The sequence below is a fragment of the Oreochromis niloticus genome, linkage group LG6, assembly GCF_001858045.2.
Source record: "Oreochromis niloticus isolate F11D_XX linkage group LG6, O_niloticus_UMD_NMBU, whole genome shotgun sequence".
NCBI lineage: Eukaryota > Metazoa > Chordata > Actinopteri > Cichliformes > Cichlidae > Oreochromis > Oreochromis niloticus.
The window spans coordinates 32,210,963-32,236,818 of NC_031971.2; the positions used below are offsets into that span (position 1 = coordinate 32,210,963).

At 40.8% G+C, this 25,856-nt stretch overlaps 3 protein-coding genes across 10 annotated transcripts; 1 reads left to right on the top strand and 2 right to left on the bottom strand.

Annotated features, from left to right (window-relative positions):
* Positions 1 to 479: 479 nt before the first annotated feature.
* Positions 480 to 1,237, bottom strand: rln3b (relaxin 3b). Its single transcript, XM_003455756.5, has 2 exons — positions 1,032 to 1,237; positions 480 to 929 (listed from the first exon to the last, which is right to left on the bottom strand). Exons 1-2 carry the CDS (start codon positions 1,204 to 1,206, stop codon positions 649 to 651), a joined length of 456 nt encoding a protein of 151 aa, XP_003455804.1. The 5' UTR covers positions 1,207 to 1,237; the 3' UTR covers positions 480 to 648.
* rfx1b (regulatory factor X, 1b (influences HLA class II expression)) lies at positions 1,111 to 16,393 on the top strand. 8 transcript variants are annotated; one of them, XM_013264426.3, is made up of 18 exons: positions 1,111 to 1,238; positions 3,286 to 3,655; positions 9,001 to 9,098; positions 9,208 to 9,297; positions 10,387 to 10,460; positions 10,589 to 10,886; positions 10,985 to 11,166; positions 11,261 to 11,380; positions 11,692 to 11,813; positions 11,961 to 12,079; positions 12,546 to 12,649; positions 12,738 to 12,889; positions 13,084 to 13,181; positions 13,437 to 13,586; positions 13,696 to 13,907; positions 13,997 to 14,150; positions 14,271 to 14,316; positions 15,204 to 16,043. In XM_013264426.3, exons 2-18 carry the CDS (start codon positions 3,307 to 3,309, stop codon positions 15,380 to 15,382), a joined length of 2,547 nt encoding a protein of 848 aa, XP_013119880.1. In that variant the 5' UTR covers positions 1,111 to 1,238; positions 3,286 to 3,306; the 3' UTR covers positions 15,383 to 16,043. The 8 variants fall into 8 exon arrangements, with proteins under 8 accessions (XP_013119880.1, XP_005460598.1, XP_005460599.1 ...); XM_005460541.4 differs by lacking the exon at positions 1,111 to 1,238 and adding an exon at positions 1,983 to 2,133; XM_005460542.4 differs by lacking the exon at positions 1,111 to 1,238 and adding an exon at positions 2,007 to 2,140.
* A 1,798-nt stretch (positions 16,394 to 18,191) lies between these two features.
* Positions 18,192 to 25,839, bottom strand: dcaf15 (DDB1 and CUL4 associated factor 15). Its single transcript, XM_003455801.5, has 13 exons — positions 25,707 to 25,839; positions 25,041 to 25,138; positions 24,473 to 24,611; positions 24,280 to 24,386; positions 24,032 to 24,177; positions 23,777 to 23,938; positions 22,158 to 22,781; positions 21,975 to 22,066; positions 21,619 to 21,741; positions 19,940 to 20,022; positions 19,740 to 19,844; positions 19,528 to 19,643; positions 18,192 to 18,850 (listed from the first exon to the last, which is right to left on the bottom strand). Exons 1-13 carry the CDS (start codon positions 25,800 to 25,802, stop codon positions 18,795 to 18,797), a joined length of 1,947 nt encoding a protein of 648 aa, XP_003455849.1. The 5' UTR covers positions 25,803 to 25,839; the 3' UTR covers positions 18,192 to 18,794.
* Positions 25,840 to 25,856: the final 17 nt, after the last annotated feature.

A 25,856-nucleotide genomic window follows, 5' to 3' on the forward strand; every position in this document is an offset into this window, starting at 1 on the left:
AGTAGAAAGTAGAAATCTACTAAGTTACCTCCCAATGAACTAACACAAGTACTAGCCATATTCTCATGCAACCCCAGTCCAATTTTACATTGGTATTCATTGGGAGTCCACACTTCCAGATATCCCCCTGAAAACAAATAATTGCACTGCAAAGTTTCATTTACGGAGAAAAAGAAGAAAAAGAATAAAAAACCTTTGGCATCATAAGCCTAATATGCTGCAGGGATGTCACATTGTAAGCCCTTGCAGAATCATAGTAAGCAACTATAATCAGATACATTTTAAGGAAGGAAAATGACTTGGGTATAATTCAGTTAATCGCAGGCCACTCCGTGTAGTCATAGTTATCACCACTTCCTTAATTTCGAAATACTTGCCAAAACTGTGAAACAGTCCTTTGGAAAATGGGAAGTGCTCTAACAGCATGAAGTATCTTAATTATAACTTTCTTCTTTTTAAAGAAGCAGAACATTTCATAATCAACTAAGCAAAGCTTTATTATCACATCAACCAGAGCAAACAAATATCAAGAACACATTCACATTATGGACAGGTAGTTGAACGAAAGTGAACATTTAAGAAATTGTGTGTGGGAGTAAAGTTCTTCATTTTGAACAGAACAGGGTGTATATTTAGAAAAATCGAAGTTCAGCAGAGAGAGCTGATTTCACTCTTGCTGCAGCCCCACTTGCAGCAAGCGTTGGACAGTCCAACCACTACGTCCCGTCCTTTCCTGTCTGCACTCCGTAGAGCCTCCAGTACCTCTTCTGTGATCGGTGAGCGAGCTGAGCGGCTGAATCCTGCTGCCACAGATGCCATATCTAACGCTGGATTTTGCCATGGTTCGGAATCTGCAGGATCTTGCTCGCTTGTAAGTTGAGGGATGGGATTTGCCTTCCATGGATCATAGGTTTCTTCTCCAATAAATGCTAATGAAAAGAAAAAAAAGTAAATCTGTCAATATTGCAGTTTAATTCTAGGAAAACAAAGCACATCATTGAAAATCAGCACACAAAATCACACCGTCTTACCCGAGTCTTCTGCGCTTCTCCTCCAGCGAGAACCACCACAGGTAAAGATGACAGCTCGTATGAACTCTCTTCCACACAGTTTCACCCCATAAAAAGAGGGATGACCATCATTGGGCCGCACCCTGTCTACCAGAGCCACCAACAAGCCCAGGGTCAAGAGCGCTGCCTTCCACATGATGCTGAACAAATATTGAAGGTATCTCGAAGGTACGTTGAAGTGTCTCTGTGGTTTGTGTTTCTTTTTGGATGTTCTTTCCACCTTTTATAGGGCCTAGCATCAGCGAGGAGGACCTCAACTCACCTCCAGCGTTCGTCATACCTCGAGATAAGGCTGGAGACCTTTAGGGGCAACAATGCACTCAGAGAAAAAGAAATGTTGTGATTAAAATGCTGAACGATACCAGAGGTGATGTCAACAGTGCTACTGGGAATCTCATCACCTGTGACCTTTAAGTGGCCTTTCTGTCCCTCACATCATTTTGATTGGGCTGTCTGACACCAGCACAGTATCACCATTAACTCTGCCTACCATGGGACTAAGATCACTATCTTTGCACCCCAAGGAAGGGTGCTGTTCGCTGCTGACACACACACACACACACACACACTACACTAAAGAGACATTTCAGTGGACCCCACAGTGACTAATCAGTTGTGAACGTCCTATTATCATCATCCAATACTAATTATTTATAAGAGAGACACACGGGGGACAGAGATAACCACCGCTTTCTGTGAATAAGAATGAATTTACATCCCATCATTTCCAATCTGTGTGACATTTTGGGCAATCAAAAAAAGTAACATTACAAGCGTTCATTTGACGTTAGAATCTAGCGAAAGTGATAGACAGGTGTAACCAGCCAATCAACGGTCGAGTTTTCCAACTGACGCTTCGACCACCTCCTTACAGAGCCAATCAACATTTAGCAGAGGGAGGGGTAACGACAAGAGGGTAGCAACAGTTGCCCCGGTGAAGGCTCGGCGCCATAGTCACGGTAGTCCTGGCGACAAGAACTAAGCAACGGGAGTCAACAACAACAACCTAAATCTAAGAGGAAAAAACTTTAACGCCTAAAAAGGATAAAACCGGAACAAACAGGTGAAAAGTAAACTATCTCTGAATTCCCATTTAATTTTAGGTGAACTGTGTGTGTGCGTGTGTGCGTGTGTTTGTGCAGTCGCGAACGCTCGCGCAAAATCGCTCGAGCGTTTCGGTGATGAAAGTGGTTGCTAGCTTCTTTCCAAACGTAGACCGTTGTTATGGCGATGTCAGATCTTTGATAAGAGCACAAGATGGCGGTTGTGTTGTGGTGCCTGTGGTACTTTTTTGTGCTAATTTGTCATAATGTTCAGGTTGTTTGTCACAGTTTCGATTACTGAGAAACTCACGAGGCGAGATTTGTAACGTGGTCGTAGATTTAGTCGCTATCGACGTGACTAGCTAGCAGTTGGCTAGCTTGCGTTAACGTCATAAGTCAACGTGAGCGAGCTGCTAGCTGGAGAGGGGGGAGCTATCACTTTCTCAACTCACATTTCAAACAAAAGCTGACTAAAGAGATTAAATACTGAAACGTTCACCAAACTACACACGCACCAATGGGTTTTTAATGTGTTTTAAACGCGCAGAAGATGATTGCAGTATGTTTCATAATCATTTAGTGACTTTGAAAAAGTTTCTTGCGCTGACATTGAATCCAGTGGAAGTGATTGTCGTGAGGACGGTGTACCTCATGCTTGTATTGTGTGACATGTTGGTTCACGCAGGAGTGGCTTCTCGCGCAGTAGGATGGCCTGACGATGCCTCCAGTAATTTCTTTCTTCAGGTTATGCAATCACGGGACTGTCCACAATCCGTAAATGTAATTGCTTTTTGCTCAGCGGTTTTGATTATTTTATTTGAGATGGAATGTCACGGCCATGGTCAGTCAATGTTATTTTGAAAATTTGATTAATTGCGTTATCTGTTATGCTGTAAGATCATACTGGTTCTTTCCGTTTTGACCAAACAGGAAAGGCTTTAGACTACTGCTTAGTCTCAGACAAAAGCCCTACTTCCTCATAAGGTTTATGTTACAGGCACACAAGGACAAACACACACACAAACACTCACTCACACACTCACTCACTCACTCACTCACTCACTCTGTGTGGTCAAAGCATGGTGAGATAATAGGACAACAAACTGTATTTCTGTGTATGTCCATAGCACTTTCATTAATGAATGGCATTTTTTCTATATCCATAAAACCAGTGCCTCAAAGCATTGGTTGCCATGGCAACGTCTGGATACTCCGAAGACCTTCAGCCTCAGCAGGCCAACACAGTAACCATAGCAACACCTGCTTCCACCACACCCTCATCCGCAAAGACTGCACACTTCCTGTCTGAGATCCCACCAGCCTCTGGAACCGTTTCGTCAGCTAACCAGTCAACTGCTGCTTCTAAAACTGGACAGGATGCACTTTGTTCTCAGGCTCCGCCCACCCAAGCCCAGAGCCAGAAGGCGGTGGTTCTGACTACTCCCACACAGCACTACGTGAACCCTAATCTTCAGCCTTCTCCAGTCCAGAAGAGTAATGGTCAAAGCAGCTCACCTCAGTACATCATAGTAACAATTCCAGGTGAGAGACTACCTTAGGAGTGACTGATACACACACACACACACATACACACACACACCAGGATTCAACATTACCAATGAACTCTTAGCCCAGGCATGTTGACTGGTCAGCTGCCAATGTTTGGATAACTGGCTGGAATGAACCTTCACTAATGAGTATTTTTTTTCTCACAGTCAGTATCTTTATGTTAAAATGCCAACAAAAATCTTGTTTAAAATGAAGAAATGCAAAGGAAAGTGATCTGTTGCTCTACTTCCATCCACCAGCAGTTAGTTTTACACAGTCAAACCACTGTTGAATTAAGAAGTGAAGAAATGAAATGAAAATGAAAACTATCTGTGTGCAGACACTGTTTACTATATAGTTGTGAAATGTATAAATTTCACAGATTTCTTGTAAACTTTGTTGAAGGCTGACAGCAGTGTTCCATCTCTCTCTGGCAATGATTAGCGCAGCATGCAGGGTTGAGTGTTATTTAGATTAAACTAGTAGAATTTTTTTTTGCCACGTGTCTGTTGGATAAAGTCTCTACACAGCTGTGTTACATAGTTTGTGTACCAGAAACTGGATTAATATGGTTATGTGGAAGCAAATGGGTGATAAATTTCTTGCAGCAGCCCCTCCTGTACCTACTAGCATCTCTACTTCAGACTCTGGGTGCAGCTGTTTTTTGTTTTGTAGAAACGTGTGGAACCAATTCTAGATTGAGCACTAGGCTGTATGATCAGAGGAGAGGTATTTATCCCATTAATCTGTCCCTAATGTTTCAGATGAATACTGGCTTGGATTCAAGCTTTTTGATTTTGACAAGACAATTAGACCCTCAAAACAGAAAAAAACATACTTCCTGAAAAAACACTGAGAATCACTAGATTTTGTATCACATACTTAATTTTTTTTTTTACAACTACAGTGACTCTTTGCTTGTCTTTAAATGCGCTCTCCGAGATGCTGTTTGTGGGGGAAGACGCATCACTTTGTCACTCTGTGAATGAACTGTGTTGTTGTACTAAAGAAAGAGGGAATTTCCTCCACAGAAATGAATAGCTGGGTGAGGCATGTAAAACACAAGGCCTTGTTTACCTTTTTTTTGCATTTCAAATCAATGTTTTAAGCTCATTACATTCGCAAACCTCATGCTCATGATCTAGTATTTATGCAGTGCTTTCATAGTCCCACTGTCTCCTCAAAGACTCATTACACTTTTAGCCAGATTGAGTCATTCACACGCATTCATACAGCACTATATTCTATGCACTTTGAGCTCTTTACCTAATAAACGCTCACACACTACTAATGGATGCATCTTTGGGATTTTACTATCTTGGCCAAGGACACTTTGATATGTGAAGTTGAGGAGCCGGGGATCAAACCACTAACCTCCTGGGCTAGAGCCGCCCAGATATGTGGCAAACTTTGGCTTGCTCATGGGTATTTGAATAACAGAACTTCTATGAAGGGATGTCAGTGCATGTGTGTTGTACAAACACTAAAAACATTATGCTTGGATATCCAAGCATAATGTTTTTACACAGAAAATACGATTTCAATCTCAATGAGAATACCTAGAGCATAATATCAGTAGTAATAATAATTATTCTATTAATAATAATAAATAATAATAATAATAATTTTGCATTGATGTTTCCTGATCACCCATCAGTCTTATTACAGAGAATTTCTGTCATCTCTTGCCATCTCTTTAAGAAAGAAGAAGTCCAATGGATATCTAATACCTTTTTTCCAACGAAGCAGCACTGGTGCCTACTGTAGAACCGGTTCCACGCATTCCCCCTGTGGGGAAAAAAAATAAAATAAAAAGGTGTTAGTGCCAAAAAGCTAGTACTGGCAAGACATTACATAATTGCTGTTCCCAAAAGTTGAATCCACTGGCTACTGGAGGGACTACCATAAGAACTTTACTGATGATTCACAGATGCAGTCTACAGATTGTGTCGGCAATGGAAGCTTTCGCCAGTGACACTAAGTAACATTCAGTCTTCAAAAATGTCCAAATGTGGGATGGTTCTCAAAAAGGCACCAAGGTAAACCTATCTCAGCACAGGCAGTCTGTTGGTGGAAAGTCTCACCAAAAAGAAAGAAACCCCACTGATGTAGAATGAACCTGTGCGGTGTGATGGTGATGCATTTTAATGACAATCTATATGCACTGGATTGTTTGCCTTAATAGTCATAAACTAGGGACTATGGGTAGCCAATGAATGAAACTTCACTGCACCTCTTTTCTGCTGCTTTTACTGTTATACATAGATCTTCATATGGGGATTTTAAGAATAATTATTTTACATCAACATACCTTTAAATTTCTGCCTAGCAGTTGTTGAACTTCTTTTGTAGAAAAGAAAAAAAAACAAAACCAGAAAATTTTGGGTTGGGATGCCACAAAAGTTGTAAATCATAATAGCAAATGTACAAAATTAGACATTAGAAATGAAGGTAGCTGACGTAAGATGGATTTATAACACTTTTGAACTTTGAACTTTTCCTAGATAAGAAGTACTATCAGCCATGTCTTCTTTTAAAATGTATTCTATTAAATAAATACAAACCCTTAGTCAAAAAAACAAATCAGTATTTTAAAATATTATGCTAACTAGAGGAAATGAAAAGAGACCCCAGTATCAGTGCCTATCTCTATGTTTATTTTAGGGCCTTCTATTTGTAGATCTTTTTTCCTGCCGGTATCAAGTGACGCTGTGCCCTCTCACCCAGAGTGAGAGCCTCACAGGCCTGCTGCCTGGGACTTGTCTCTGCCTCATAAAGTAGGAATACAAAGTGCACAATGTAACAGTATCTAGAACATAGACTACAGTAAAAAGAACAGACTTTGTGCATGTTTGTTTTCTGTATTTCAATTTTTTGATAGCTTGTTGGAAATATAGTTTCAGATTTCTATAACATGGATAATATTATGCAGTTAGGGGCATAAGTATTTAGTGACTGACACATTTTTTGTAATTTAACAAAAAAACCAAAACAAAAATAGTATTAACTCTTTAAGAATTATAGCCATTTTTTAACACAGCCCCACATCTTCAGAGGCTTAAAAGTAATTGGACAAACTAAGACAGTTTTAAAAATAAGGACTGTTTTCTAATACTTGGATGAGATCCTATCCTGCCAATGGCTGCCTGAAGTCTGGAACTGCAGCTGCCTTCAGCTGTTTGTGGATCTCCCTGCATTCATTATTTAATAACTGAAAGGTTGCTCTGTTTGGATCGAGGTCAGGTGACTTGATCATTGAAGAATAACCCATTTCTTTGCCTTGAGAAATTCATACTGCTTCTGCAGTATGCTTTGGATCATAATCGACAGCACTATGGTCTTTTGCACTGCGAAACCCCGTCTGATTAGTTTTGCAACATTTGGCTGAATCTGAGCAGAGGCTATAGCCCCGTATGCATCGTTATTTATCCTGATACTTTTATCAGCAGTCACTTCATCACTAAACACTAATGACTGGGTTCGACTGTTTGATATGGATCCCCATTCCATAACATTATCTTCACCATATTTAACATATAATGTCGTAAGCTGCTGAACATGAGCTATTTCTCCATTCCTCCAGACTTTTTTCTTCACATTATTCTGGCACACATTAATCTTGGTCTCATCTGTCCAAAGAACTGTGTAGGCGCTTGCTTTCTGTCAAAGTTTAATGTGGACGTCTTGTTCTTGAATGTATTTTGTGGTGTGCACTTTGACCTGGCCAAAGCAGCCCTCCTTTCTAAGAAAGCACCAGATTGTTGATTTGGCCTCTCCTAAAGTTTTTGTTGTCTCTCAGATTTACTGTGGTTTTTCAGGTTAAGGATGGCTTCCCATGCTTACATTGACAAGTAGACCTCATGTTGAACGTTCCAGTAAACAGCTGCCTAAGCAGTTTCAGCACAGTTAATGAATTTGTCATGCAATAATAAGGAACTGTCTTCACCTTTCCATTAAATTGCTTCCCAGTTGTCCAATTACTTTTCTTTTTTAGGTGTTGAAAATGATTGAATGTCTACACGGTCATGGCTGTAATTCCTAAACAGTTAATACAGTACTTTTTTTAAACCCACTGAAAATCTGCACCTCAGTCATAGCTTGATTGTTTGATTTCAAATCCACTGGGGTGGTGTATAGAGGCAAATTTACAAAACCTTTGGCATTGTCCAAATAATTATGAATGTTAATATACGACTAGATGTTATTTTGCACTGTAAGGTTTAGATGTTGTTTCTTAAATGTTGCTTCAGTCTGGTCTAGAACATAACATTTTCATTATTCAATAGTTAACAATATAGCTGTAAAATGAGAAAAAAAATTATTTATGGTCCTTGTAACCTTCAGGTTGTATAGGCTTGGATTATTGGTAGGTGATTGAAAAAATAAAAGCAAAGTTCTCTAACAAATAACTGACTTATCAACTGTACTAATTATACCAATTGATGAAAACAATAGAATTCTAAAGTGGTGTATTTGGGCTGGGGTTACAAACAAGCCCTAAACCAGGTTAAACAATGCAAGCCATCCTTTTTACACAGGATTGACAGATCTTGTATAAATGTATCCACCAAACCACAGACAGACTGGATTTATACTGTTGCACCAAACATAGGTGACCAGTTAGCTGTCAGACTGATGCTGTTGCCTGAATAAAACATTTTTTCTTGTAAAAATGGGAGGTGAAATTGTGATCAGTTTTTATCATTTACAAGCACCTAGGCCAGAGCGTTTCGCTATAATAATTTAAAATTAAACTGAGTGGTACACTGTGCATCAGTCAGCTATGACTTGACCAAAGTGTAGTTACTGGTAGTGTATTTCAACTTTGGAGTGTTCAACCTTGGTTGAAATAAGAGCATCACAGCAGGAGTAACAGTACAGGTGGTTAAAGTAAAATGTTTTCTCACCTGAAAATAAAAACAAGTGAATATTGCCCTCTCCTCCACCCAACCTCCGTTCTGTATTTTCTCCCGCCGTTGTCAACCCACACGTATCTCTCTTTTTTCCCCTCTCATCTGATCTGCATGTTTACAAGATGGAGGGATTTCTCTCTCCATCTGGGGAGATTAGCTGTCCAAGGCTGTCCCTTCTGCATACAAGATATAAGGATGAAATGAGAATTGGACAGACACACTTCTCCTCCTCCTCACTGTCCATCTTTTCTCAGTAGAGCAAAAAAGAAACTTGATTGCGAGATGTTCTGTGGTGGCTGTTATTACGATTTGGAGCCAGTCTGTCGTGAGTGCTTCGCTTGAAGTGATGGTGGATGGGTTTTCAGTTAAATTTGCCTGATCGTCAAATGAAACCTTTCTCCTTTACCTTTTCTGTTTCATCCACAGATGACTCCATGCCCTCCAGTGACAGTTTGTCAGACTCCAGCCCGCCCGCCCCTGGTGTACCTACTCAGGTGGTCCAATCAGTGCAGACCACCCCACAGGTAAGATGCACACCTATGAACAAACCCCATGAATTTGCCATGACTATGTCGGCGCAAGCGTAACATTGTATTTGGTTGTATCTGACGCTCTGGCTTTATACATTAACAGAGGTCAGTGTTGCAAGCCGTGTCTCAGGCAGCCAAGAGGAATCAGACAGGCCACGTCAACAATCTGCAGTCTGTGCATATAAGCCCAGAGGTAAGGAAGATAATTCCTCTCATCACTTCATCAGCATGTCAGTCATGCCACACCACTTACATTCATCTGCAACAGCACATCGCTGCCAGTTTTGTTTCATTAGTTGTATTCCTTAATAGCCTGCTATCATACAATTAAGTAAACAAATTGGGTTTAATTAATGTGTAATCAACATGTTGAGTGCACAGTATGATATTACTGAAGACCGGGAGAACCTCGTGGGCAGTCAAAGAGACAGTTAATTTTTAGGACTCGATGAAAGCAAATCAAATATTGAACTTGGTGAATGAACGCTTGCTCTGCTTGTTGTCGACATAATGCCTGATGAAGATTAAGACATTGCTTTTGTATAAATGTTTTAAGGAATGTTTTTGCAACCAATTTGAAATAGCCAGAAAGATAACTTCATGCCAAGTGGATGTGTAGAAAGAGAACAGTTTTGCATCGCAGCATCGCATTAAGCTTGCATTTCATTGATTTGAAATGTACTACAAAAAAGTGCATCTTGTATAGTAACTCCTTAGAATTTTAAAAAAAGAATATAGCTTTTCAGTCACAAATGTGAAATCAAAAGGTTTAGCAGTCTTGCTCACACTGTGCCTACTCATATTTTATGTTGCGTTTGAAGAGCCGATTCATCTTTCCTTCATTACAATATTTACTATCGGCTTTAATAAGTAAAATGTGAATAATTATTGAGAGCATAACTGATGCACGCTAAGTTTCACTGCACCCTTCTCTTCACTTTGGTCATTTTAAGTACATTAGTTATCTTCACTTATAGAGTGCTTTTCACAGTTGTTCATGCAACACCTTCATAAGGAGCAGATATAAGGAGCGGTCTTAATAAAGTGGGGCATTCAAAACATATCTGCATGTTGGTGAGTTATGTCATTAGGTGGAAAATGCAACTGTTAGTCATGTTGAGCACAGTCTGTTAGTGTGTCACTTTAAATTGTGAGATGTGGGGTGCCATCTCCTTTCCTATAGGAGGATGGTCCAATATATTCTATGCTAAAGGAGGACTTCATTCAGTTCTTGCAACCCTTTAATTGTGTAAATCTAATCTCCTTTTTGGTCATTTTTCAGGTGGAGCATGTGTACTCTGGCCAGGTCCAATATGTGGATGGAGCAGGAGATGCAACTTTCACCACACCCACCATGTAAGTAGTGAAGCACCTGATCTGTCTGTCTGTTTGTTCTATGCTCACACATTCAGTTACACACACTGAAACTTTGCTCATCACAGAGCCATTGATATATTTCGGTGTCTGTGTCTTTTCTTGTCCAGTCGACCGAACAATTACCCCTTCTCCGAGTCGCCCCTATATTCCCAGACACCTCCTACGTCTGCCACCACCTTCTACGAGGCCACGCCCAGCTCTGAGTCAGACATCACTGGATCTGTGACTTCACAGCCAGTTTCTGTGGCAACAGCAGGAGCCAGCAGCACAGCAGCTGCTGCAGGTGGAGGTGGTTACGTTATTCAAGGAGGTTATGTCTTAGGAGCAGGAGGAACTCCAACAGCAGGTGGAGGAGGAGGAGGACAGAGTTACTCCAGCCCCAACTCTCGTGCCCCACCTGCTACCGTGAGTCGAAAAGTTGAAAGTGAAGCACATCTATGATCAGTGACAGCCTGCCACCCAAAGGTTCAAATACTGAGCCCTGTGACATCCTTCTTCTCCAGGTGCAGTGGCTCTGTGATAATTACGAGGGGGCTGAGGGCGTGAGTTTACCTCGCTGCACCCTCTACTACCACTACCTGCTCCACTGCCAGGAGCAGAAACTAGAACCTGTTAATGCTGCATCTTTTGGAAAACTCATCAGGTCTGTCTTCATGGGGCTGCGTACACGGAGATTAGGAACCAGGTACACAAAAACACGCATACAGGCACACATACATGAACTGTGCAAGACCAGGCTCTCAAGGGTTTATCATAACTTTTTCCTGTGTATGTTTCAGAGGGAACTCTAAGTACCACTACTATGGTCTGAGGATCAAATCCGGGTCACCTCTTCTCAGACTGATGGATGAACAACAGCACATGGCGATGAGGCAGCAGCCTTTCTCACAGAAAAACAGGTAGCCACCCATGCACTCTAAAATTTGTCCTTGAGCTATTACAGGTACTGAGCTTCTAGATATAGTATGAAATACTAGTAGAGTACATCATTGCTGAAAAAAATTCCTCCTGTGGTTTATGATTTAATACTATGCATGGATGACATTTCATTCTTATTCACAACTGGTCCTCCTGTCGAGTTTTACGTTATTTTGTCAAAACTGAACATCTTGTGTGAAAAGATCCACTCAAACAAAAATATGTAACAGTAGAACATTAAACTGTCCCGATAACTCTGGCTCTGTTTCTATGTGAATGGTGTGTCAAATAGGGTAAAGCCAGTTCAGAAGTCACAGGGGATCGCCAACGGCACAGCAGGCGGGATAGGTCAACAACAGGGCTCGACACTTTGTGACATTTCGGCCCAGGTGCACCAGTACCAGCAGTTCCTAGGTGAGGAACACCTGCACATTATTGATCATTGTTTCTTTCTTTTAGTTCATTGGATAAGCAGTTAAAAAATGGATGGATATGATTTTATTTCAAATGATACTGAATCAATTCTCTGTTTCCTTTTTTCGTGTGCATTATCATGTGCAGAGGCATCAAAGACATTGCCAGACTTTGTGGAAATTGATCTTCAAGATCGAACCCTGCCCGATGGGATCCTTTTAGAGCACCTCAAGGCCTTTCAGACTCTGTACAGAGAACACTGTGAGGTATGCAGCTTAGACAAAGGAAAGGACACAGAGACTTGATATAATTGACATCCTTTCCATGTGTGTGTACTTATTTCTCTTGCCATTTCATTTTGTCATTTAAAAAAAAAAGCAAAGTTCTTGTAGTTGTTGTAAAGCACAGTAACATCAGCTTCCAAAGAAATGCTAAGCAGTTAAACAGAAACATTGAAGTGAAGTTGTGGTCATTTCCAGAGTAGCTTGGGATGATTCACACAGTTCAAAATAATCTTTATTTTATGTTGGACATTGGTGCAGCCCCCAAGTTTATCCAGCCCAGTTTCTTCTAATTTCTTCTTTCTTCTCTGTCCTGTGTAAATAAATATCGGGTTTGACTCGCTGAGCCTATTACTTGAAATTTTTAACATAAATACAAGCATCCACCATTGCAGTGTTATACATATAGATCCCAATCAAACCTCTGTGATGCTATATGTGATCCTCGCAGGCTATTCTGGACGTGATGGTCAACCTTCAGTTCACTCTCGTTGAGACCTTGTGGAAATCATTCTGGAGGTTTAGCCAGAGCAATGATGCAGAATCACTCAACCTGTAAGTATCGCAAGCACTCTCAAATGTGTGCACCCAAGCATCCCCTGCTGAAACTGAAGCTGATCAGCTGTTTCACATGCCCACCCAGACACAACGAGTCTGAGAAGCGACTGCCCAAATCGTGCCTGGTGGTGCTGTGTAAGTTTGAGCCAGTGCTACGCTGGACGAGAGAGTGCGACAACCTGCTCTACCAGACTCTGGTGGAGATCCTCATCTCCGATGTACTGAGACCCATTCCAAGTAAGTTAATAAGGTCATGTATAAATGTTTTAATTTTCTGCGAAACCCACCTGAATACATTCACTGCTGTTTTGGTGATGTATACTGTATGTAAGAATTATACATTGCGGCTCATTAAAAATGGAGAGAAGTGTTCCTGTGTTTTTGTATATCCTTTTAAATTGCATCTTTCCTCTTTGCATCACCGCCATCAGGTGCCTTAACTCAGGCCATCCGTAACTTTGCCAAAAGTCTGGAAAACTGGTTGACAGGTGCCATGATGAACATCCCAGAGGAGATGGTTCGCATAAAGGTATTTGTATTTTTTTTTTTTTTTACATTGAGCTCTGTATCTGTGCTTTAATTTAGAGCTTTTTATTTAATACACGGGTGCATCCCTTAGCACTTAGCTCACTTTAGCTCACCAAAATAAGTGGGATTTGTGATGTATTTTCTGACTTGATGGCTTTTAGTGCTGCCATTTTGTGATGGAAAAATGTGACTTGTCCTCTTTATAGCTCTTTTTGACAAGGGTGCTTTATTTCCTTCTCATCACTTTTCCTTTCAGGTGGTGTGCATTGGCTCTTTCTCCCAGACGCTGCGTCGTTACACCAGTTTGAACCACCTGGCTCAGGCTGCCCGGGCCGTCCTCCAGAACTCAGCTCAGATCAACCAGATGCTCTCCGACCTCAATCGGGTTGATTTCAATAACGTACAGGTCTGCCAGTACTGCTGTCTGTGACTCCTGCTCTTACCTGCTGCTGTACATCAGTGGTTTTTAAATAAAACAGCAGAGTGCTCACTGCGCTTGCCTGCGTCCCCCTCAGGAACAGGCATCCTGGGTTTGTCAGTGTGAAGACCGTGTGATCCAGAGGCTGGAGCAAGACTTTAAAGCGACTCTGCAGCAGCAGAACTCTCTGGAACAGTGGGCTACCTGGCTAGATGGTGTTGTGTCCCAGGTCCTAAAGCCCTATGAGCACAACCCTATGGCCCTGCCAAAGGCTGCAAAGGTTTTCCTGCTCAACTGGTCCTTCTACAGGTGAGGGGAAATGGGAAAAAATGTGCTCTGTAAAGATGCAGTTTTATGTTAAAGAAATATTTTCTGAATCTTTTCTTCTTTTTCACCAGTTCTATGGTAATCCGGGACTTGACTCTGCGCAGTGCTGCAAGTTTTGGGTCCTTTCATCTGATCCGCTTGCTGTATGATGAGTACATGTACTACCTGATCGAGCACAGAGTGGCTCAGGCTAAAGGAGAAACTCCCATAGCAGTCATGGCAGAAGTATGTATCTGAACACACACTCATACTTGTATTCCACTTTGGAATTAAGTTTATAAATATGTCTATAAATGAGAACCTTCGCAGACATTTATAAATGTGCTTTCTTTGCTGTGGACACAGTTTGCCAGTACTGTCAAGAGCCGGACCTCTCAAGACATTGAAAAAGGTAAATGATTATGGTTTTCCTTAATAGTCTTTTATTAGGATTCCCCATAAGCACCAGCCTCAGCCTTAGCTGTTTTGCTACTTTGTAACCACAGCAGTTGCCCCCTGCTGGCCATTACAAAGAATGCTGGATTAATGCACTTCTGCATTGACTTCACTTTTCAGACGCTTGTCCATCTATTATAAAACTCTTTGCATTATAGATTTAGAGTTCACACCTGTGGTTGTTTTTTTTATGCAAACAGTAACGAGGTCCCCACTGAGGGGAAGTTTTTATGACGATATGATGACATCAGCAGTTTTTAGAGATCATTTATGGTGATGTGCGTATTGTTAATATGGAAATGTAGCGAAGTATATTATTCTTTTTGCATCATTGTAAAGTCATGAAATCATGTTTTAAAGAGTTCAAGCAAAGAAAGTGCTGAACTTTTGCCTTATTTGTGTTACCCTGACCTTTGACCTTACATACTAAAATGGTATACTTTAGTATGTAATGTTTAGTATATTGTTGTGAAGTTTGAAGATCATCCATAAAAAATGTGGGTAATATAAAGTTTTTTTATACTGATTTTTACATTTGGTGTCACCTTGATCCAATTTTAATCAAAATAAAATCAGCTTGAGGCACTATCACATAGAGATGGTGGGGAGGAAGAACTCTTGTTTAGGGGGAGAAAAGAAAAAGATGGTGAGACAAGGGTAAAACACAAACTATGGGAGAGAAGACAAATGAATGTATGCATTAGAGTTATTCAGATTGAGTAAGTGATCAAGAAAATGTGCAGATTCAAACAAAAACCAAAACAAAATTGCACAGTAGCTGCTGCAACAGGCCAACACTCATCATGGCACCGTGGTATTTACTTATTGTCTTTCTTGTCTTAGAAGAAGAGGAGGAGGATGACGATGAAGATAGTGAGGAGGACAGCGGAGATTTGGTGCTGCAGTCCAGCTCTCTGAGCGCGGTTGATGAGGAGAAGGAGGTGATGGAGCCGCCAGTCAAACAGCCCAGGACAAACATAAGTCTGCACACGCTCAATGAGACACACAGCACACCACCTTAGCTAATCACCTGTACGGTTAGCACAATGCTTGACACATGCCTTTGCTTTAAGTTTCAAATCATGTCATCTTGTTCTGTCGCACCACGTGAGCTCCTGGTTTGCATGTTTGGTCGTCTGTGGTGAAAAAGTGGGAGGGCCTTTTGCCAAATTTTCTATGCTGTACTGTTTGTGCTGCAACCTTTATGTTTGCCTTCACGTGATCATTTCACAATCCTCCCTTTGTTCCCTGTGCCTTCCCTGCCTTTTCAGTGGCTGCTCCTGCTCAGCCTGAATTATATATACATATATTATTGATTCCCTCCCATCCCGCCTTAACCACTGACCTGATTGCTGTGGAGAGATTCATTGTCCTCTAAACTCAAATATCACTTTAATTACCTTTAACACAATGACTATGCAGGGGAGCTGGACTTTTGAATGAATGATATTGTCTGAAAAATATATTTGTTTAAGAGTAGCATCTGGAATGATACTGCATCATGAATTTTTGTTGGCACATGGACGTTGAGTGAAAGGTATTTGGCTTTATAAATGTGACTTCTTATTCATTTGGCCAACTAACTGATACGCTGTGCCTTTTGAGAGATTTATAGGCTTAAAAAAAGGTTGTGCTCTATATATTCTGTATCGGTGGTTTAATAAATGAACGTCCTGTGAAGTAGTCGTGGTGTTGTCATGAACTTTTTGTAGCTGTTAAAAGAAAAAAAGGTGATCGTCTAGTTTTGTGATGATTCTGCCTGGTTTGTTGTTCTTCATCCATTCGTCATCCATCCTTTCTTTCAACATCATCATCATCATCTTTCTTTCACACACAAACATACAGATGACTGAAGTGCAAACCCCCCCCCACACACACACGCATTTCATAGATACTGTTCAACGCATGTGTGGGCAACACAAGGCCAAAGCTTTTCCCACCTGATCAGCTCCACATATTTTGCAATCTTTGTACCAGCTAGATGTACCAGCTATCTCAAAGTTTTTGTAGTGTAAGAGTAGATGTTTATTTTCGGAAAGTGTGTATGCTGGACGTTTGTAGATAACTTATATTATAACCTTTTTGTGAACGACGTAATATATCCAAAATATTCGTATGTTGTTTAACCATTATTGCCTTAATAAGTATGTCATGGTATGTCCACCAGCCAGAGTCTTGAGCTATATTTTTCTTGTGATGATGGACCAAGCATGTGAGTATGGTGACTTAAGATTAACCCCCTCAAAGAGCACACGCTCAACCAGCAGCAATGTGTAAGTGTGGGACTGAGGGGAAAAGAAATAAAAAATATTGTAATGGTAGTTGGATGTCCCTCAGGACCACCTGATTACAAAGATGTCACCAAAGAACATTACAAAGGAGAAAAAAACGTATGTTTACATTTATATATAAATATAGATATGTGAAAGCAGGCTACAAAATCTGACTCGAATTAAAATTAACCGCTAACTGCGATGTCATACAAACTGTGCCGTGGATTCTGTCCCTTGCTTGTGCTGCAGAACCATTTCTGAACGAGGTTCTTGCTGTTATTCTGAAGACCTTTGTACTTAAACCTGTGATCAACGTTTGTAGCTTTATTCTCACTGTTATAACTAAAGAGATGTGATTGCTATCAAAACTTGTGCCAGACTGTTTTTCCTTCATTCCCTGTGTTGTTCTTGGAATTTCTTTCTTAACCACTTTTTCCAACTGGAGGTCTACGGCAAAACATCACTTTGGTTTGTGAGTCCTCAAAATGAAACAAATGCTGTAATGGAAAAAAAAAAAAGACCACCTGAGTTTTCATAATATTTTTTCTTTGACTTATTTAAACATAATGGAGACTCAGGAAAAGAGAACCTGAGGGCTCAGAGAAGACCTGCTCTAGATGTTGTGGGGCTGTTGCCACTGACGCATCGCTGCAGCATCGGAAGTCATGGGCAATTCCTCTGGATTGGCAAACTAAGGCAGCGGACCTTTGATCATGTAGCCATTTCAGGGGGATCAGTTAAACCTCAGATTCAGGAGGAATACTTTGGTGGGAGTTTGCAGAACTGACCGTGTCCCTCATTAATTCTTTGGTTCTTATACAAATTAATGCTGGGGTTGTACAAGTCAGACCTGATGGATGGCCCGGGGGTCTACTTCAGCTAAAAGACAGGAGATCAGATAATACTTTGTAGATCAGATAATACATTGGACCAGTGAAATTAAAAAAAAAAAAAAAGTATAAATGTCAAATTATACAGATCTGTTTTATGGCTGTAGGAGGTGAACAAAATCTGATAAATAGTCTAAAAGGTCTTTAGGCTTCAGACGACCAAACTGACAATGTAAAAAAAGAATAAAAATTCTGAGTGTTAGGAGGTAGATAAAAGAGAGCTCATGGCACCTTTTTAGCCTCACTGCAAATACCCAGTACTACCCTAACAGACCCAAAACTCAGTTGCTTTATGGATAGTGCAGATCTCACACGTTGTCAAGACTGTACAATGTTTTAAAAAAACAAACAAAAAACATTTGTTTGATTTGTATGTTAATCAGTTAAACATGTGGAGTACTTTTACCTCTTCTCCGTACACTGATTCCTTGAGCCAAGCCAGCTCTTTGTGTCTTTATAATGTAACTTTAGTACCAGACAGTGTGATGTCTGTTCCAATGTTGGGCCTGTGCTGTTTTGTATATAAATGGTTCTACTTAGGGAACCAGCACTGCTTCAGCTGAAGTCACATGACAACTTTTGTGGTATTCATTTCCCCTCCAGGCAAGATCTTCTCTGCAGACTGTTGGATTATTTTCATGTATCCATTTATCATCACAGCACACTCATAAGGCTTTTAAACATTTTATTTAAACAAAAGATCCCAGTCTGTATTCCATGCTGTCACTCATACAGCACGACAGCAGCCAGCTAAGCAGGTGACTCCTGCTTCCACTGACGAGGGTTTTAAAAAACAAAAACGGAAATCAAGTGAAGCAGTAGAGTTTTTCAAATTTCAAATACTGCAGCCTTACACACAGCTGGACAGAGCTGGTCCACACTGAATGAGAAACGAGTTCAGAAGCAGCAAAATCTGTTAAATTTCACACACACCCACCTTGTGCACATCACACAGGTACAGATATCACATACATTCAGTTACTCACACTCACAGACAATAAAACTGCCTTAATGTATAAAAACAAAAGTAAAAATGAAGTCTTTGTTCAGTCCAGCTCTTGGTTTTGGTTGTTACAACAATTCAGTACACAATTACAAAAAACACACAAAAACCTTTACAGTATTTCATCTGGTTCTTTGTTTGGCTTTAGCCACACGTGCTACAAATGGAGCCTCTGATGAAGGTCGATACTGCAGGTGAGCTCATGTCAATGTGTACGTCTGTGTGCTTTTCTTTATGTTGTTTCGACACATGTGGATCTCTTCTTCCTTCATAATACAATCCAGGTACACCGGTCACTATCTGCCAACACTTGCAGAGATGAACCTGCAGGTGAGAAAAGAGCGGGACTTAACTCTCTTTAAAAAAAACAAACAAACAAACAAAAAAATACAAAAGATGCAAACTAAAAACAGTAAAGTTTTTAAGGAAGAGGAGTCAGATCTCTATTTCTCTTTCAGTATAAGGAAGTAACATTAGTTTAACATGTTACAGCTGCAAAGAGGATCAGTCTTTACTTTTTTCTCAGATGACTTCTAGTATTAAGCTTAGTAATTTAATAGATGAGGTGGAATGTGATTTCATCTTTGGTAACATAAAAACTCATCCCATATATTTAAAAAACGAAGCAATCAATTCATCTTTTCAGTCAGTCAGAAACATTAGTCCAAATACACAAGTCCTTAACATCTGAGACGTCTCATCTTTTAATGTTTTTGATGTGCTTTTGATCTCTAAACAGCAAATGGGGCACAGAAAGCCTATTGCTGTCAAATGATTCATCCAAAATGGTTGGTCCTAAACAGAAACAAAGTGCAGTAGTTTTTTTTTTTTGTTTTTTTGCACAAGAAAGTCAAAGGCTCTTTTGTTTATTCTGATCTTCTATCTTACAGCTCACTAAGGCCTCATTTCTCCAAAAAGGACTTAACATTTGGCAGTTTTTATTTTTGACAGATTTCTTTGGGAGGATTTATGTTTATCTGTTTCTGTGATTATACACTCACCCTTGTGGAGAGCTTCATTGGTCATGCGGTTGATGTAGCGGGAGCTGCTCTCAGGGACAAGCCACTTCATCACCGTGTTCACACAGGACTTCCTGTACGAACTCCAGACGGTCCCACTGACGGACAGACAAAGCCTTTCAACACAACTGAACTAACGAGAAACAGGAGGCAGAGAGAAACCTGTGTATGTGTTACAGGCTTGCAGGGCTCACCTTGTCTGACCCTTGACTTCTGTGAGGTCACCAACACCCACAGTGCGACACACACCCGTGTTGAGGTCCCAGCTAACCTGCAGGTTGGAATGGTATGTGTTTGGCCTGAAAACAAAAAAGAGCCACCGGGTCACAAATCCAAAGCGGGTGAAACAGGTGAGGGTCGAGGTGGCTTTAGGGTAAAAGAGCAGGCGAAGTACCTGCAGTGCTCCTCGTCAGAGTTGGAGAATGCTAGTAACAGCAGACCAATGTTGATCATCACAATGTTGGTCTCTGGACACACCTGATACACATCAAAAACATGTTACCCACATGCAAAGTGTTCCTCCACGGTTCTTGCACTAAATGTATGAAATTAAAATTAGGGAAATCAGAAATTTCCTAGTTGGAGAAAACTAGTGGACTAGGAAAAAAAACCAAAAAAAAAAACTGCAAAAAATCCATACAATCTAATGAACAGGCTTAAACACTGACTGTGTGTATTTAAGCCCTGCTTTTTTTATTTTTAATGTAACCAGAAAGTCCCTTGAGATTAATATCTCTGTTGTTTTTTCAAGGGAAGCGTAGCCAAGGAAACACCATTACAAGCCTGCAAAAATGATAAAGCTGCATTTTCCATAAACAGACAGCAACACATAATCTAAAATCCATCTCTGGAGCAACAGTTGCACTCTTCAGTTACAGAATCATTTAGAAGCTCTTTAAACCCACCAGCGAAACAAAAACATTAACCTTTAGTTCTTGTTGTTATGAAGGTTACTCTGTGACCAAGATGCAAAATAAGAGAACACTATGCCTCCAAGTTCTGCAAAAATACAAGTATCCTTAAGAGAAGAGGTCTAAAGGAGGGAAAAATCTTAACTGTAGGTTTGTGACAAATCAGGAAGACTTTACTCCATTTGGCTTTGTAGTTAAAAATATACTACTACTACTAATAATAATAATGTGTGCGCGTTAGCCTCCGTAGGGAAATTACTCCTCTGCATTTAACCCATTCACCTAGTGAAGCAGTGGGCAGCCATCAATGCAGCACCCGGGAAGCAGTGTGTAGGGACGGTACCTTTCTCAGGGGTACCTATTCAGTGGGGTCGAACCCACGACCTTCTGATCGTGGGGCAACCACTCTACCTACTGAGCTATCCCTAAGCTCTTTTAGGAATGAAGCATGTGCAAGTGTCTCCCTAACTCCAAACTTAAATTATTACAGCCCATATTTCAATGATAAAAACATAATTTAACCTTCAATTACTTCATTTAGGGCTCAATATGTTCTCTAAAAGTGAGTTTAAGATTCACAAAGATACTCAGGTATTTGTAGGATGATACTTTTTCAATTTAGTCCTAAGATATAAATACCAACATGATCTGAGAGCAATAACAATTTGGAAAGTAACAAACAAATTATTAGAATCAACTTTAAACAATGCAATACACCAGCCTGATTCAGAGGAGGGAAAGCTGAGGACTGTTTAAAACTAAGATTCACATTCTTTAAAAATCAAATCATATTTTAAATGTCGCTGAAATGTACACTTTGAGCTGTGCATAATATTGCTCACGCTCAATATCAGATTAGTTTGTTTTGCAGGCCGCTGCCTACATGTTGTAGCTGCGTCCCGTCACTAGCGACCAGTATAAAAAAAAAGTGGAACAACTAGTCTATGGACTTCTCTTGCTTTTGTTTAATGAGAACTGGTATTTGTAGTCTACGCTGTGATGCAACATGAAAGTACTGTTTTAATACCGTAAGACTTTATAATAAACACAATAAAAACAGTCTTCGGATATGACAAGTTTCATAAAAGCTACAGCAACCTTGAGTCAGGTGTAAATTAGACAATGTGAGTGTCCTGAGCTCTGCGTGTGTGTGTGTGCTGACCTCTAATATCACAACATCATAGTCACTAAAGGAGCAGAACTGTGTGGCCCAGGCAGCATCACTCCTGATCACCTCATTGATTAGATATTCGAAATCCAGAGTCAGCTGCTCAACACAAACACTCTGCAAGACAAAAAGCAAAAATTCATGATCAACCAGACACACAAAAATACTCTGTACGTGTCCAAACTATCTCAGCTTTGCCTCTCTACCTTTGTCTTCAGTGTCTAATCATGTCCCTTCTGGTTAATCAGCCTTGTAACTCCAACATCCCCAGGAGAGTTCTGACTTATTCCTTTCTGCTACTTCCATACATGTTCTCCATTGACTTTACAGTCACATGCACCAACACCTACCTGTCCATTGTGTGGCCCTGTAACCAGCTGGAGGTTACGTCCTTTCAGATCTGTAACTGTGAAAGGCAGCTGGACTTTATCATCTTCATAACCTAGAAAAAAAAAAATGAGGAAGAAATGCCAGTCAGCATCTTTGGATCTGACCTGACACACACTTTGACTCTCTCTTTTCTCATCTCTCACCTCCTGCACCTCCAGCATTCTGCTCTGCTGCCCCTGGCTGTTGTAAGCGGTAGTGTAGGCGTGAGTAGTTTACATATCCAGGCTCAGTGGGGCTGGCTTCCTGGCATGAAGACATAGTTGGAGTGGCTGACGGTGATGAGGAAGAAGAGGCGGGAGACATCACTTGTTCCGATACCTGTGGCAGACTATGGCTAACACCTGAGGTTAATGGTTGTAGTAAATTAGTCCTTCTCTCCTCTACCCTCAACCCTTTACAACCACCCTCCTCTCTCACAGTCTCTGCAATGGTCCCTTTGTCTCCAGTTGTCTGTACTGCCTCTTTTTCACCACTATCAGACGTTCTCCTCTCCCCCTGGCCTTCACCATCTTTCCCTCCTCCCTGGGCTCGCCTGAAAAGGTCGGCAGCAAACTCCCGGGCTCGCATTGCAGCTTGTGAATGGCTAGGAGATGAGGGAACTGGAGTGGGGACTGGAGTGGGTCTGCTAGGTGGAAGTCGATGTTCAGGAGATTCTTGAGGTAGTGAGGAAGAAGAGACCAAAGAAGAGGAGGAAAAAGACGTCGAAGCTTGACTTGACAGGGCTGCTCTCTTTGTGTAAAGGATTTGCGATGGCTGACCCTGTTTACCTGAAGCAAACACAAATCAAAAAAAAGGAATGAAAAATAACAATGATAAAATCAGACAGCAAAACATCACTGTGATGGTTTTCACTCTTGAAGAAACACAAGCATTTTTAGGCCCCTACTCAGTGTAGCACTGTTCCTTCTAATCCTATCTGGAGATAAGAGTGGGTTGCTGTTTAATGTATGCCTATGAACAGCCGTGTTTCTGGATATGATCAACATATATGCTCCTACAATTAACAAAACAAACAAAAAAGAAGATATTTGTACATGGACAAACCATGCACCTATGCATTAAACAAGCAAAAACAATTGATGTTAACATCCTCACAGCAAAATTAAAATATTCTTTATGTTCTATTTACCTGGATAGAATTTAAAGAGGGGGGATATAGCCAGCATGACATGACCCTCTGGTTGGTCTTGTTGCAAAACCTCTAGCTGAGTCTTTTCACTGTCACCATCTCGGTGTTTTGCAATGAGATGTTATGAGCAAGGTGCACATCTGAGAAACCGAGCACTACCGCACGTTCACAGGCTTTTACCCACTTACCGACTCAAAAACAGACCAAAATCTACAAACTCAACATCACGGTTTATAGAACTTGAAACTTGTGACTCATAACGTAGGTGTCTACTGAAGTCACAGATTAGGGGAGATGAGAACAATTTCCCTATAGACTTATTTACAATAGTAAGTGATTTTGCAACCAGTGGAGTCACCTCCTGCTGGCAAACAGAAAGAATGCAGAACTGAGGCGCTTCCAACACTGCCTTTCTCTTTTATGCTCAGAAACTGCATCCATTATATTACCAGTCTGTGTATGTGCACAATCTGCAGAGTGTGGGTGGTCTGAAATTTTCAGCTGCGTAAACCTTTGTGGACTCACTGATAAGGAAATTCATAATGTGGTGATCTTAAATCCATAAAAAACCTTATCTGAGGCATTATAAAGAGACAAGAAATATGGCAATTCTACTATTTGTGTGTGTCTTACCTGGGCAGAGTGAGATGCCACAGGCTACCAGAGAGTAGCTAGTGTTTAACAGAATGACCTGGTCCTTCTTAAGCTGGAAAGCTGGCTGAAAGGTGGGGAACGGATATACCACCTGGTACCTGCTGTTGAGCACATATCCGTGTTCAAGACACTCACCACTTCCTGTGGAAAGAAAGTGATAATGTCTGATGAGAGCGAGAGAGGCAGACGTAATGAGAGCGGTGAAGTAGTAGCTCTGTATGTATTTTTATTAACCTGTGCGTATAGTAGTGACTGAAGGAACAGGACAGCACTGAGCGCAAGGTTTAGGAGGCGGCATGGAGGCGATGGTGATGTAGATGTCTCTATTGTTCTCATCACTCATCATTAGATTCATCAGGACTGAGTTGGAGCTGCGTGTACTTAGCAGAAACATACACACCAACACATAATTTAGCCATCACTACCTGTGGCTTGCAGTAAGGTTAATCTTGCCATTAATAAATATATTTATCATTCCTTACTTGAAGCCGAAGATGACAATTTTGGAGTGATCATTTGGCCACTCACATACTGTAAGGTACAGGTCACTGTAGATTTCCTCTCCTGCAAACAGTCGCACATGATGGACCTAAAGAGAAACCAAAGGAGTTAAAGAAAATAAAAATAAATTCTCCAATTATATTTATATATTACAATTAGATTTTTTTTTTTTACCTGCTTCAGTCTGCTGTGCAGGTTAAACTCCCACCAATAAAGATGATAAGTATAGAAAGAGAAATCATCATCTTCTCCACAGTCACTGGTGTAAGACAGAACGTAGCGTCCACATTTGGTGAAGCCAAGAAAGATGTGCCTGAAAACAAAAAGATAAAGTACTGGTCATACATGCTCCAGCTTGAACAATACTAAATAACAACAATTACCCACCGGACATCCTCAGAATCTTCTAATTGTTTTTTTAAATACAGTAATGTTATATTCAAAGACCATATGGAAAATTTTATTTTCATACTATGAATATTTTCCGAGTACCAGATACTTAAAGTACACCAGAGGCGGGTGGAAACTTGGTGCTTTTAACCGATTTTTTCCATCATCTTTGAACCCTCATAACTTCAAGAGACAGCCATGTGTCACAAGTGTCAACAGCTCTGATTCAGTCATCAATAATCCCAGTCTATTTGAGATGCAGCTAGTGTGGTGTACATGCATGTAATGTAGCATACTGTGCCAGTCAAGGTTCTTTAATCACAGTAAAGCTATGCAATAAACACATACGTACCCTGCTCTCAGGAACTCCTCGCTGACAATGTTCTTTAATGGTACACAAACTCGAGGTGGCAGCTTCCTGAACAGGCGCTGAGAAAACTGCCCTGACAGCTGCAGGACAGAAACCACAGTAGAGGTAGATACAGCTAATTAGCACACAGTGTAACACAAAGCCCGAAATACTTTGCAATTTTTGGTGTGCTTTTGTTCATCTTCGTGTAATGGCCAGCACAATAAGACGACACGAACAGTAAATGAATTACGCTTGATGCACAGAGACTGCCATTAAATCTGAGGTGCGCTGCTGCGGTTTTATAAACGCTAAACCTGACCGGTAAAGTTAAAACTCAGTTCAAATAGACCTTTACAAGTGTGGCTTAAGTGGCTAGCACTTTAACACGGTTCGGTTACATTAAAATGTGTATGGGCCATCTGCAAACCAACCTGGGAAGTAAAATGGATAAATATCATAACATAGAGCAGGGAACCTGCATTGTTTTACATTTTGGAGCATTAGCCAATTAGCCACCTGCCAGCCGTTGGCTGTTATTAAGTTAGCCGCGGTGCTAGTTAGCAGCTAGCTCCTAGCTGGCCTCAGAAGCTCCTGAAACCTTAGAGGCCTTCTCCTTGACGGCTCATTCTAAACCTCTCTCTTCAGGTCCTGCGGATGCATGCCTACCTTTCCGCGCATAAGAAGCTTCACAACATGGTCTTTGTGTTTTCTTTGGCTTTTCTGTTTGCTGCCGTCCTTTTCAGATTTCGAGCTGGGCGCCATCTCCCCCTGAACTGTTGTTCCCAGTTGCCCGTCAGAGGCCCGTCCCGATTGGCT

What these genes read in the sequence shown, in the direction of transcription:
- rfx1b (XM_005460536.4), top strand. Translation starts at nt 2,642, where the DNA reads ATGTGTTTTAAACGCGCAGAAGATGATTGCAGTATGTTTCATAATCAT. An exon ending in ACTGTCCACAATCCGTAAAT is followed by an intron (nt 2,894 to 3,285) that starts GTAATTGCTTTT and finishes CCATAAAACCAG; the next exon opens with TGCCTCAAAGCATTGGTTGC. An exon ending in TGTACTGAGACCCATTCCAA is followed by an intron (nt 12,890 to 13,083) that starts GTAAGTTAATAA and finishes CACCGCCATCAG; the next exon opens with GTGCCTTAACTCAGGCCATC.
- rln3b (XM_003455756.5), bottom strand. Translation starts at nt 1,206, where the DNA reads ATGTGGAAGGCAGCGCTCTTGACCCTGGGCTTGTTGGTGGCTCTGGTA. An exon ending in GAGAAGCGCAGAAGACTCGG is followed by an intron (nt 930 to 1,031) that starts GTAAGACGGTGT and finishes TCTTTTCATTAG; the next exon opens with CATTTATTGGAGAAGAAACC.
- dcaf15 (XM_003455801.5), bottom strand. Translation starts at nt 25,802, where the DNA reads ATGGCGCCCAGCTCGAAATCTGAAAAGGACGGCAGCAAACAGAAAAGC. An exon ending in TGGCATCTCACTCTGCCCAG is followed by an intron (nt 22,782 to 23,776) that starts GTAAGACACACA and finishes TGTTTGCTTCAG; the next exon opens with GTAAACAGGGTCAGCCATCG. An exon ending in TCTGACGAGGAGCACTGCAG is followed by an intron (nt 19,845 to 19,939) that starts GTACTTCGCCTG and finishes TTTTGTTTTCAG; the next exon opens with GCCAAACACATACCATTCCA.